The sequence below is a fragment of the Phasianus colchicus genome, chromosome 23 (genome assembly GCF_987193195.1).
Source record: "Phasianus colchicus chromosome 23, bPhaCol1.hap1.1, whole genome shotgun sequence".
NCBI lineage: Eukaryota > Metazoa > Chordata > Aves > Galliformes > Phasianidae > Phasianus > Phasianus colchicus.
This window is the reverse complement of record NC_143458.1, coordinates 1373005-1387195: the sequence shown is the minus strand read 5'-3', so window position 1 is coordinate 1387195 and position 14191 is coordinate 1373005. Positions and strand designations below refer to the sequence as shown.

Genomic DNA, 14191 nt, shown 5'->3' with positions numbered 1-14191 from the left:
TGGGCAGTGTGAGTGAGCCCTCGAGTCCAGACGTGAGGCACTGTCGGGGCAGGTGCTCTGCAAACCAAGCAGCACTAACACTGCCTGTCGTACTCCCACATCCTCACTGACCCGTACTAAAGAAAGGACGTCCACAGGATTGTTTGGGCTGAGCTGCTTAGTAATTCCTCTGCTATCAGCTAAAACTCTCCATGTCATCTGCAGGAAGGCTGACGGGGGCTGGAGTATACTGGGCTGACAGGACTAAGTCTGTGTAATTTGAGCAAGAACTGATTCCCCAGTGAAGGAAACTCTTCTTGAAAGCTATCAGCTGTGGCTTCCCAGTCTCCTGCTTCCATGCCCTAAACACAACCCACTTTTGGTTCCCCTCGTTTGATTCAGAATAGCTCTTCCCAAGCTGCTGCTCTGCAGGGAGGCATTCTGCTGAGCTCATGCAGAGTTCAGCATCCATAGAGGTCCCGCACTGCTCAGACCAGCAGATCTCAGCCATCCCATGCTCTGCTTCTCACCCTGCATGCTCAGCAGGGGCTGTGCACTTGGTAGAGCTTGTCACTCATGTTTACTGAGACAGCTGAGAAGGATGAGGTTGTTTCTTGTCGTCCTGAGGAGCCCCACATTTCTCTTTCACTAAGATGCAATTTCTACTACATTTTTTTTACCAGCGGATGTCACAGCCCCCAAACACCTGGAATCTCTTTGCTGGGAAGCCCTGTAAAGCAGCCCTTGGCCCCCGAGGCTGATCCATGCTGACTGCAGCATGTGAAAAGATTAATTCCAGAGCTCTGGAAAGCCTCCTGGTCTCCACCATTCTTTTATTACTTAAAAACAGGACACAGAACATCCTTAGCATGGGAGGTAAACGTTTCATTTTGAGACAAGGTACTGAGGGACTCAGGACTCCAACAGGAAAGAATTTTGTTTTTTTTCCTGCATTTTACTTTATCTGAAAGTCACTCTGATGTGCCCAACTCTGACACTTGGAGCACAAGTCCAGTGAGTGCTTGGCAGAACGTCTGTGCCACAGCCCCTGCCAGCACCTTGCATCAAGCTGTGTAATTAAATGAATTCATCGCCTCCAGCGTATGCAGGGAAGGAGGAGGATATATATTTTCTGTCTCCTAATGCATTCAGGATTCTTGCATGGATGATGCAATAGTTAACACAGTCCTGATCACAGCAGCTCCTGGAGGAAAAACTAAAGCTGTGTTAAACTTCTCTCATCTACAGCATCTCCCTGGGAATGAGCTCCTTGGCAGCTGCTGGAGGGCCCCGTGGGAAAGCACCACACAGAGCTGCTGCTCAAAAACAGTGCTGAGGAAGAAGGCTACACAGGGAAACACCACAACATGGTTTGAAGAATTGAAACAAAAAAAAACTGACTTGGGAAACGCAGTCAATATAACGCAACCAAATAAATGTGTGGGGATGGATTAGGTCAATGCAGCCCTATAAATACCTACATGCAGCAGAACAGTACGTACAATAAAGGCACTTTATTTGAGCAAGGATACAACAAATTCCAAAAGCTGGAAACAGGAGGTGGATGACTTCAGGCCAGAAATAAGGTATGAAATTGTAACAGAAATCCCCACATGAAAGCGAAACGTCGTATCTTCCTCCACCCATCTGACTGAACATATTTGCTGTACTTTCCAAGGAGGGATGATATAGAGGTTATTTAGTGCTGCTGCAGAAAAAGACTGTCTGAACATTCTCTCTACTTAGGATTAGTAACAGAAAGCAGGAATGGAAGGAACAGATGGGTGGTGTTCCAAACAACACGTGCCATTCCACTTCAAATGACAGCAGCAGGTTCTCCTGTGTTTGTGTGTACCTATGGCCCATGTTTGGAAGCAGTTTTAGCTGACAGCCATTGGCAAGCACCTGCACAACTTATATTAACACTGTCAAACACCTTGCACACCTTACAGGGGAGAAATGCAGAACGCAAGTAACCATCTATTCCATGTGACAGTAATGTCTGTTTCCACATGGAATTAAGTCCAACAGCTTATGTTTGCTTTAACCTTAACTACCGTGAAGCAGAAATGCCCAGCGGTCTGTTGAAAGCACTCCTTTCACATCAAGAAGGCAAGAGAGACTTTCCAGAAACACAACTGAACTCTTCAGACTGTCACCAACATGTTGGCTCCTCCAGCAGTTGGCTCCCAGCATCAAGTATTTCCTCTGACTGTCTCCCTTGGCAAGGATGAACATGAGGGTAATGGGCATACAAAAGGAAGAACTGCAAGCACAGAGGAAGTCATATTATGAAGATCCTGCCTTCAGGAATAAAACAGTCTGATCTGCAGTCTGACCCCTGCAACAGCATGTCCTTCCTCTGCACTACTGCAGTGCACACCCCCATGCCACCTGGCTGCTCACTGCACTCCACTAGCTGCAAGAATCAGGAAAGCTTCAAAAATTTGGTTTTATCTAGAAGAAATTAGGTGTGAGCAATTGCAACTGATTTTTGTTGATGAGAAAATTATCAAAGAATCATTAAGAGTGGAAAAGACCCCTGATGTCATCCAGTCTGACTGCCCACCTACCAGCAACGTTGCCCACTGTGTCCATCAGTGCCACATCTCCATGGCTTTTAAACACGTCCAGGGATGGTGACCCCACCTCCCCCCTGGGCAGCTGTGCCAATGACCACTCTTCTGGACGAGTTGTTCCTAACATCCAACCTGAACCTCCCCTGGCACAACCTGAGGCCATTCCCTCCTACCAAACAAAGTCTCTCCCATTTGACATGCAGCCAAAGGAATGGTATCATCAGATATTTCCCTAAGAATGTAGAAATTGACTGACAAACTAAGAATAGAGCTTATAGGGCCAGGAGAGATCCTGCACAGCCCTGCAGTTCATTGCACATGGAATCATCTCTTCTAGAGGACCCAGATCCCAGCCTCTCTGGAGGTATGACATCCCACAGGACATGTACTTGTGAAGTTGCACGTGTGCTGAAAATCTGAGTGTTTGAGCCCCCTCAGGTTCCAGCTCTGAATCTGTCTCACCTCTGAGTACAGAAAAAGAGTGCTAGCTTTTCTGCAAGCTTTTTAAGATGTTGCTGACATCAGGAATAAGGCCTGGGATCTTGTCCAGTGTTGACTGTCAGAGACCAAGGATCTAATGCATGTATCTGAAATTGAACATGTTACAAACCCAAGCAAACAGGCAGTGAAAATACCACTTATGCTCCTTATTTCTTCAAACACAGGGACAGGACCTCTTTTTGTATGTATTCCATGTTGACTGGACCATTTAATACAGCTTTCACCATGTAAGTGACCCGGGCTTTGCTTAGTCTCTGAGGTAGCAGCCTGTAGGAAGGTAATGCATCCCCAGTACTGTGGAGGAAGAATGGCTCCCAGGGGGCTGCTCTCTCTTCAGCCACCAGTTATGACCAGTAATAGCTTCAGCATGTTGGTTTTAATACTCCAGAGCTGGGTGCTCAACCTCACCTATGCCTCAACCTGTGCCTACAGGTAAGGGGAATACAAGCTGATAGCAGATCTATGGATGAGTTGAATAAACTCAGCTATGGGAAGTTCACACAGCTTTTTAGAATTACGATTACTTCCATTATACTAAAGTGTAAATGCAGGAAGCCAGACAAATTTGCTATGTTCCAGAACACTGCAGGTGACAGCATGGCTTTGTCTGTTTTGTTTGGTTAAAAAAATATCCGCATGGTTGGAGTGCAATGCTCGTAAGAAGATTTCATTTATAATTTAGACAGAAAAGAAGCTCACAAATTATCATGGACAAGGTCTGAATAAACACAGCAGAGTCTTATGCGCAGAGCATCAAACGCACAGATAAACAAGACTGATGATGGCAGGGCTTGTTCTTTGTCCCTGTTAGCATCTGGGTAGAAAGATGAAGCTCATTCTGCACAACGGATAGTTTTTGAGACATTCTGTACAGACAGCTCAATAACTGCACCAACAGTTCCATTCTTTTCCACCCCAGGCCCACTTACAGAGAAAGAGAGGAGATGGACACCCATTTTTAGAAGAGCAACAGAACCAAATGGATTCCCATCACAAAAGACAATTCATGAGGTGCACAGGTTTTGTTTTCTTTTCTTTTTGAGGAGGAAAAAAAAGAAAAGGAAAAAAAAAAAAAAAAAAGAAAATCACCTGCAATTTGTTCAACGAAACGCAATACACAGAGCTCAGTAACAAAGCTGCATTATATTTACACCAAGGATTAATCCTGTCTGACAGTGTCACATGCACAGTTAACCATGAATATGATTAAAGATCAGTAGTAATAACCATTTAGATCGTCAGGTCATCTGATTCAAGCTAATTTTCTCTGTTAAAATGGCAAGAAAAGAGATCTGTCTATGAAGTTGACAGTATAGTAGTGGAGAACCAAGCAACGTTAGACAAGCATCCATTGCAAATCTGTATGTTCTTGGGCAGGATGATTCAGATCCACTATGGGTCATGGGATACCTGACTGCACACAGAGGCCAATGAAGTCCCAAGGGATCAACCAATGGAAGGAGAAAGAAAGAAACGTCTTCAGTGCAATTCCCACAGATGTCTGTATTCACATCACCACAGCAGGACAACCTAACGGCCGGACATTTGAACCCACTTGCAAAAGCCCACAGAGGAATATGGGCGTTCAGTAGGATTCTCTCTGGCAATTTTGCTTCCCTGCTTTTACTCTCCTGGCTGACATCTGCAGGTGGGGCTTCAGAAACTCTGTGCTCAACACAGTGGTGATCAGCACCAGATGTATCAGCAAATCAACAAAGATCCGTTTGGGGCTTTTTATGTGCATGTGTGTATGGGGGACTTTTTAAAAAGCTTTCAATACTGTACTCTCCTACGATGAAAAAAGCGAGCAAGCAAAAAATTCTTCCTTTACATTCATTAAAAAGGGCAAATTCATTACAAGTAACAAAAGTTGTTAAAGATAAAACACTCGGTTTAAACCTTTTTTCCTTGTTACAAAATATTAACTCTTTCAAATGACACAATTTTTTTCTTCCCCCCTCCTGAACTGATGGGATCCTCTGAAACAAAGTTATCTGCTTTCAACACCTCGCCAGGAGCCAGGCCTCTTCAAGCAAATATTGCTTTATTTTAAGTTTCTAACAGAGCAAAAGCAGAGTCACTGCAGAAAGAAGCAATGAAACAAAGGAGGACGACGTTGATGGACTTCCCAAGGTCGCTGCAGGTGCCAGACAATGGTTCCCAGGAGGGGAAAATATGGTTGTTTAAAAAGCAAATTTGGTGCATGTGGCAAGCGTGGATGTTTCCCGTGAGATCCAAGGTGACATGTATGACGACAGACATAGGAAAGGAATAAGGGGAAAAGGGGAGGGAAGAAAGGACGAGGAAGAAAGAAAGAAAAAAGAGAGACAGAGAAAAAATAGATAAAAAAAATTAGGTCATAAATATAGAAAACATAAGAATCAAAGGTTTATTTAATTAAGTAAACTAAAATGGCTCAAGGTTAGAAAAAAGCACTAGCACATTCACAGCGACAAAAGGGCCAGGTCCAGAAGCTCAGCAAAGTCCAAAGCCGCAGAGCAGAGTTCAAGGCAGGGGTTACGAGGTTAGCAAGCAAATGGGATTCAAAATGATGGAGCAGAAGGCTCAGCGATCACCACAAGAAGAAGCCTGTCTGATATTTGAAAGGACAACACCGCCTTTTCCAAAGAGAAAGAAAACCAACAACGGCTCTTCCACAGCAAACGATCCGCCTGCCTGCCCGCGTCCTGCGCCGGGTTCACAGAACAGATCCGTGAGGAAAACCTCTGCAGATGGGAGGCCTGGGAGCACAGCTGGTTTCTCCATTCAGCCTTCCAGCTGCCTGTGAACTGATCTGATGCCATCAGATTTTTGTTCATTCTCTCACCCTTCCAGAAAACTCTACAGAGGTGACGAAGCAAAGCAACGCAAGGAGCCTCTTTGCCACTGCACTGTGGTGTAGCCTTCATGTCAACAGAGCCCTGTGACTGCATGTCAGAGGAATCTAGGCTGCCCTCGGAAGTACTTTGTTGAACATTGTTAGTTTGGAGAAAGCTCAGGGAACCAAAGCACCTGGAAGAACCTTGAAAGGCCGAATAAAAGCCAAAGGTCTGAACAAAATGAAGCAAGCTAGAGAAACAAGTCACCAACGCAGCACAGGCAGCAGCAGCCACGTCCTTGCACCATGCCCTACTTGTTCCTGAACCAAGACACGTTCTTCCCAAGAAACATCTGCACTCATTTGCTCTGTCAATCCTGAGCAAGCTTGCAGAGTGAAAACAACCATTTTTCAAAGTGCTTCCAACATTTTCAAGTGCAGCACTGGAAGGAGCAAGCTGAGATCCTGACCTAAAGTGAGGAGTGATCCCTGAGAGGAAACTGCACCCGTGAAAACAAAGTGGGCATTTAAAAAAATTCTGTTCTTTTAAGGAGTCTTTTCCCATGTTTCTGTTGCATTTAAAGGGCTCAGTGGAATCTGAGATTATTGCTCTTCCCTTTGCCATGGACTTCAGCATGAACTGTGTATTCCAAAGGAAACAGAGTTCCCAAAGATTGCTAATACCCTATGCAAGACATCCCAGCTGTCCAGGTACCTCTTGGTACCCTACAAGTGTGCAACAAAGGCTGAGAGAGAGTACCAGCACAGAGGGGCAGCACTGCAGTGTGGAAGGAAAAAAACTGCGTATCAGTTCTTGGAACTTTTCCCTGAGGAGATGCACAACAGTAAAGGAACACTCTGTCTGCTGCTTCCACTGTGTTCTACTGTTCCAGCCCGTAGTTAAGGCACTCTTTGCCAAATTACCCCCACCTTCCCCTGCCTCATTAGTCACAGTTGTCCTTCAAATATATGAGAGTAGTAAGTAGTAGTAGTGCTGCTGAAAATGAGAATCAGAGGGTAAGTTGCTTAATGAGTTACGGAGTGTCGTTCCAACGCAAACTGCAGCCTTGTTCAAACACACTTCCCAGTCTTTCTTTTGCCCCATTCTCTCCCCCTCCCCATCCTCATGCTTGCTGCTGTACACATCTTCAAGCCCCAGCCATCCAGGTCACTCATTTGGATGCTCAACAGTGCTATCTGGCTTGACTGAGTGCAGGTTCAGCACACAAACTGCAGCAGCTCTCAGCTGTTTGCTTCAGACAGGTCAGGGGTATGGCAGATTAAGGATTAAATTCTCAATGCAAAGGGAAGACTGATGAAAACAGATAATTCTGAGCAAAAACACAAGACTGAGCTAAGAACCTAGAGGACAGAATACAACCTAATCACTCCCTGCAGCATGGACTGTCAGCACTGTCTGGGCACAGAGCTGCTTCAATCGGGCAGTGCAGTGAGGACCTGACCTGCAGTGTGCCCATCTGCCTCCAGCCAGTCTGAGCTTTAATTTACAGCTGGTCCAACAATTCCAACCCTCAGGTTTGGGGTTTGTTATTAAATGGTTCAAGATGATAGCTGCATAATAAATAAATCTGTCTTTCTAATGCCTGCCAGCAAACTGTAGGATTGCTGGCACCTCAGCTCATAGGGCCTGCCTGTTTCTCATAGCAGTTATGTTTTTACCTCGCTTTCTGAGGAGAGAAGTCTGTCTGAAACAAGTTTCCAGCAGCATTCTGATGCACTTTGGTTATCATTCTCTAACTCCCTGCCAGACATGAAAACAATGCTTCTTTAAAATTACGTTGTTTTTTTTTTTTTTAATCTCTGTTTTATTTAACTTTACTCTTTGGAGAAAGATTTTCCCTCTCTCCCTTTATGACTGCTAGCAAAATCCTCGTGTCTTTTTCCTCCAAAGGCTGAACTGGATGGACAAATGGGCAGTAAGCAAGCACAAAGCAGGTTTGGAAGAAAAGTCTGAACTGTGAAAAGCATTGCACCAGAGACGTAAGTTGTCTCCTTTGCTTTAGTTTAAGTTGTGAATCTTACTTTCTGCTTTCAGAAAGCCTTTTCTGTCCACTGCTTTTCACATCTGGCAATGCTGTTACCCTGATGCTAAAGCCAACATTCCCTGCGAGCAGTCAGACAGCTCTGTCATGTTGCATTCCTACCAGTGTACTGCTAATGCTGTACATACCATAATGTGGGCTACACTGCAGGTATGTACGTGGCAAAAATCAAGCTTTAGATGGGTAACCAATTATGATAATGGCTTTAAGCAAGCAAGTTGTCAGGGTTACTCAGGCACATTAAAGGATGCAGCACTGTTGCATTAATTGGAAGCAGAAAACAATGGTAAAGCTTATGATTGCCATACCTGGGATGACAGTAGGCTGAGCAGATGTCCGGAAAGCATAGTGCGCGGGTTTGGACTTCCCTTGCTGGTTTTCAGCTATCACATAAACCTCATACTCTGCATTCCAATCCAGAGACTTGAGCATGACATGGTCACTGCCAGAAGGCAGTCTGATCTCTGGTTTCCATTCCGAGGAATGTTTCTGCAGGACAAAGATGTGGCAGATGGGGATGCAAAACAAACAGCACAACGTTAGTGGTCAGCTCTGAGAGCAGGCTAACAGCTAACTAACAAAGGAAAATGCAGGAAGGGTTCCACATTAAGAGCATTCTTATACCCCTTAGTGTGTGAAGTTGGATCTTCTGCAAGACAGACCTACCACTGACCTTTCATCTGGCCTAGTTTAACAGGACCATTCTACTCGGCAGTGTTTAAGAAAAACTTTCAACAGGGTATGCAATCAGCAACTTGGTGATTCCTACTCCAGTTTCAGGAAATGCAGATGTTCATTCTGCCAATACTAACTTGAAAAACCTACTTCCAAGGTACCTCGAGACAAAGGCAGAGTGGGGCAGGCTAACAAGCTGTTTAATCTGTGCTGGAATTTATGGTTTTGATATTACATTATCCTCTTGATATTCTGTACAGATCTACCTGCAAGACCACAGAACTGCTCAGGTTGGAGGGGACCTTGAAGATCACCCAGTTCCAACCCTTCTGCCATGGGCAGGGCTGCCCCCCACCAGCTCAGGCCGCCCAGGGCCCCATCCCACCTGGCCTTGAGTGCCCGCAGGGATGGGGCTCCCACAGGATCTCAGCTTCAGTCTGCTAAGGTAGCTGCTTGCACAGTAATGCATGAGTACTGAACAGGCTACAGACAGGTAAGGTTTAGGCATCGGTCATACTTACAGCTTTGTATTTGATCAGGTAATGCCTGATTGGGGAGCCACCGTCATCCTGCTTGATAACATTCACTTTGATGGAGTTTCCATCTTCTCCCATCTGTCCTTCCAGTTTGGGTGCACTGGGTTCCCCTGAAACAACGGTGGATTTATGCTTAATTGTAAAAAAGAAATTGTTAGGAATAAAAATACTCAAAACCAGAAAAAATACTTTGCTACATTGTACTGGCCTCGCTCAGACACACCTGCAAGACCCAAGTTCTGCTTGCATTTGGTAGTTTGCTTTCACTGATGTAATTTATCATTTTTGCGTATGCTGAATGGAGTCAGAAGCTAAGTGAAAAAGACACCATCATTCCATGTGAATACCCTGGAGCAAAACCCAGTTCTTCACTGTTTCTGTTCAAAAATGCTGGTCTGAGTCATCTGGAAAATGCTGAGTTAGAGCATACAGCAAACAGGCAGGATTCTCCTCTACAACATGGATGTAAGAAGCATCACTGAGAACTGACATCCTTGTCACACTGACCTGTGTTTGCACTTTGCATGCTGTTTAGATTTTATAGCCTCTGGACCATAGACTCACTGCTGTGGTCACTTAAATGGGTGTGAAAAAAAGATACAAGGGCAACAACACTTCTTTTCACTGGTTTACCTAATGGCAATGAATACAGGCTGGAAAGAATGTGACCCATTTCATCATTCTGTAATAACCACCTTTAAAAGAAAAAGCCATCCTTTCTGAATTTGCAGATTCCTGACATCAGCAGGAAATTGAAGTTTCATTCTCCTCTTCGGGACACGCTGATTTACATCCATATCCTTTTCACATCACGCCTCCAACTGCCCCTTCCTCACCAGCTCCCCCATAACCTTCACACACAGCCTGCAGGATGGTTCTCTCCCCACACTGCAACTCCTCTGTGTCACTTCTCCTAACAGAGATCAAACCCACACTCTCATTATATGTTTACAACATCTCCTTTTCAGAAATAATGCAGCTGACTGCTCAACAGACACATTTTCTTCTTCCTCTTAGCCTGGGAACTCACTGTGCACCACACACGTCCACCAATTTATTTGCTTCTGTGGAAAAGGAAACCCATCAAACAACCACTACAACATATGCATCAAACGAGCAAAAGAACTGAGACGAGAAAAGAGTGCTGGTCTCTCTTTTAAGAAATGACACAGACTCCAGGAGCTCAGATCCTGCTAAACTTTATCAGCTCCTGGATGCCTGCTTTGCTCCATTCCATGCAAGATGAAGACATGGGTTCCCTACATCGATCCAACTTGCAGTTGGACTTGGAGCTATTATTTCTCCAGCTCTGAAATATCCCAAGAACTCAAATGCAATCATAAATCTTGCTGAAGCTTGCCAGGTTGTTTGGCAGTACGTCCTGACTGCGCCCTGCGATGCAGTCCCACTGCTTCAGCCATGAGCTCTGGGCTTCAAAGCTGTTCAGGAACTATTGACCATTTCAGCTGTTATTCTCCGAAGGCTAATCTGCTTCACTTCTTTACAGGTAATTTGAGCAAAACCAACACTGCAATTATTTGTAAATTAAAGCTTTCAAATCACCCGCAGTTGGCACTTCCAAGCGACTCCTAAGATTAATTGCACTCTGTTGGCTGTTCTCATTACAGGCTCGTAATCCTTACAGTATTTTATATATCAATTAAGGTGGCTGAATGTTAAAAAGAAAAAAAAAAAACAAAAAACCCAACCCAACAAACCTCCCGCACCTCTATTTTGCCAATCAGACTTCAGGCTCTTTAAAAGCATTTCTCTTTATCTGAGTGTGTTTTAGAGCTGGCCACAGGAAATTCAAATACAGAGAACACAAACCTCTGTACAGGCCTGTGAATGACAACACACGCTTTACCATCTTAGCTCAAGGCGACTTATGGCTCTGACAAAGCACCTCTGTCCTTACTTGCAGAGCCGCTCGTGATTTGCACAGTGTCTCTCTTAAGCACATGCTGACAGACACCCTGGAGTGCAGTGAAACATCCAATTAAGGGATGGACCAATTCTAGACAGATCCCAAAGAGAACAACACCCAAACTCTGAAACTGTGACACTTGCAGCTTCAGAGCCTGACCACAGCCAGGCACCAAAATCACAGTGTGACGTTAAAGCTCAGCCCATTGCCTGGAATAAGGCTTCTCAAACCCAGTTCTGCTGTTATACTAAAAGGGAAAGGACACAGTAAGGCAGTACTTGCACTGAGATCAACACTGGCCAGTAACACCAGCTATGGGAATGTAGAAAGCCTTCTTTCAGCCCAACAAACATCCCCAATTCTAAATCCGTTCTGCCTGGATATTCATTCAGCTGCTGATGGAAAGCACGTGCAGCACTGAACTGTCCAGAAAAAGGTTAATCTTCCAATATCTTTCAAAGCTGATCCTCAGAAGTAACTTGAAGAAATCCTCTAAAGAAAGAAATCAAGTAGAGTTTGGTTTGTTTTTGTTTTTTTTTTGGTGAAACATCAGTAAGAAAAGTGCAAAACCTAGACTGGAGCAGTAATTTAAGATTAATTCGATCTCCTTACAGGCTGACACATGCTGCAGTATCAGCTGTTCCAAGAAGGCATTTACAATCCATGGATGCACAGTTCTTGGATGCAAGAGACACACACTGGTGTTTCACAAAGTAGTTACTTTTCTAAACGCCATAAGGATGGAATGCTCCTTTTTCATCAGTAAGCAATGACCACATCTGCCATCTACTGTACAAAGTTGGGGATTTGTCTTTCCTGTGAGCTTATTGAGGCTGCATATTTGAGAATCTCTTCCCAAACCATGCTTCTCCTGGCATTGTGAATAATGAAAGCAGGGAACGCATTACAGACTGGAAATCAAATGTGAACAAGTGAGTTCTGGACGCACAGAGGCACCTCACTCAGGCACACTGAAAATACCAGATTACAGAAATACCAGATTAACCCCCAAATCATCTTCCTTCCCCCAGTCCTGAAAGAAAAGATCACTGCCAAGGTTATTGATTTTGAGTTCTGAGTTGAAGAAGCTGTTACTGGAATAACACCCAACAAGTAAATAAGGCAGGAACAAATGTCCTGCTCAACGTTTTACTCATGCAAGGAACCAAATCCCAGTAGCACTCACAGGCCATTATTCTGCTAGGCACCAAGCTGAATGTGCTGAAACATTCATGAGCAGCAGTGCTTGGCTTTTGCCTCACTTTGACAGACTTGATAAACGACTTCAATGATAACAAGACAGTGTAGGATGAACATCTCCTCTGTACACTTTCCCATCTTTATCTCAGAGAGAAAATTATTAATAGGTAAACAGATGTTGAAGTGATAAGGGAATACTGTACTTAAATAATCTGACCACTTATCTAACAAGGCTAGAATTTTTTTTCAGTGATTGAGCACCAAGAGTAAACTGGGAACGAACATCCTTTATAAAGATGCTCATTTTTGATACAAAGATTTTGAAACTTTGAGATACTGCTGCACTTTACATGCAGCCATTCCAAGCATTAATTGCTTTCACTGCTGAAATTTCTTCACTGTGAGCTGCACGGTTCCTAGCTCCTGATTCCTTCTTTTCCCTATGGCTTAAGTGTGCTTCTGCTTCAAGAAAATTCCCTTCTAAAAGGAGAATATGGAGCATTCCTAAGTGCTGAAACACACAGCTGCAGTGTGAAACCTGGTAACGAACATTCTCCTTAAATACACAGGATTTAATTGACCTCAATCAGGAAGATATAATCCAGATACAGGGCTGAAAAATTAAAAATGGGTTAGTGTGTAGTTTCAAACAAAGGAGGAAGAAGTTTAGTGGGAGGAGTTTAGTCCAGCAGAGTCAGCATCTCTACAGGGTCAGTGTCAGTAGCTGAAGAGAAAAGGCTGTCAGATGAAGGTTAAAGAAGGAACTCATGCTCACAGGACATGCATCCTCCCTACAGGAAAAGGGGCTGAAAAACAAAAGCGAATTATAAAGGTGTGCTACATGCCTGGGGGGGGGTCTCCCATTTACACTGAGCCTCTCACCACCTCTCTTCTCTCACTAAATGTGGTCTTTCCGCCCAGCTACCAAAAAGCAGGTCAATTTGGTTACCAGACAACTGCAGCACTGGAGACTAGGAGCTTAAATCCTTGTCCAGCTGGCAGCAAAGGACAATCCTGCATCCTTGCTGTGCTCAGAGAATACAGCTGCAAACTGTCTGCAGTTACTTCTGCAATACGCAAACAAAAAAGCTGATTCGTGCATTTCTGACCCGTGTAAATGGGATTCGATTGTGATCTACAGTCACAACTCGAAGCTAACACACACATCACTGCGATCCAAGTCTCCGTGATAAATTCAGCAGGGTGAGAAAGAGTAGGTAGAAGTCTTCACAATGTACATGAGAGAAATGAGTACCAACAGTAAGAAATAAGGAACAAAAAACATAACATGCAAGAACGAGACAACCACGTCTTCAGCCCCCCAGGATTTCGCCTAGAGAGGGAAGAAAACCTGGAAGAGGGGCTGCTTTGGTGCATGCAGTCAGGCAGGAAGGTTACTGGTGGTGTTAGTTTTGTTTTCCTGGCAAATCCCTGCTCAAACCCTGGCCTGGTGGTGGTCCACAACAATCAGGCACTTCAAAACTCATTGACTGAGGGGAAAAAAACCCAAAATCTCCAAAATTTGCTCCCTGGATTTCAAAGTGATTTATTAACAGGGGCAGCAGCAGGGCTTCTCCTCCTCTCTTCAGATGTGCACAGAGTATTAAGTGAAGTCTTCAAAAACACAGTGTTACAGAAAATATTTTTGCTACCATGTTTTAGAGACTAATTTCATCTCCATGAACTGCAAGGGTCAATCATTTGCTTCTCGATGTCACGGAAATCCCCAGCCACTGTAACTGCTCCTGCTATAGGAGTTCAGACCCGGATTAATTCCTTTGCCTGGCCCTAAGACATCGTGTGGGAGGGGTGAGCTGCTCTGGCAAGAAAAGTGCAGTAGTACCTCTCATGTATTTACTGATAAGTGTAGCTCCTGTCACCTACTCTGGGTGTGCCTAAATGTGTATATACAA

At 44.4% G+C, this 14191-nt stretch overlaps 1 protein-coding gene across 11 annotated transcripts in view; it reads right to left on the bottom strand.

Annotated features, from left to right (window-relative positions):
- Positions 1-14191, bottom strand: part of NCAM1 (neural cell adhesion molecule 1) — an 88345-nt gene that overhangs the window by 9475 nt on the left and 64679 nt on the right. For 8 of the 11 annotated variants that reach the window (XM_090123581.1, XM_090123573.1, XM_090123574.1 and 5 more), the window contains 2 exons: positions 9137-9261; positions 8249-8429 (listed from right to left, as the gene is read on the bottom strand). In XM_090123581.1, coding sequence (XP_089979707.1) covers positions 8249-8429; positions 9137-9261 — 306 coding nt within the window. Of the gene's footprint in view, positions 1-4152; positions 5197-8248; positions 8430-9136; positions 9262-14191 lie in introns of those variants that run through there. The other 3 variants (XM_090123579.1, XM_090123580.1, XM_031599973.2) reach the window with 3 other exon arrangements.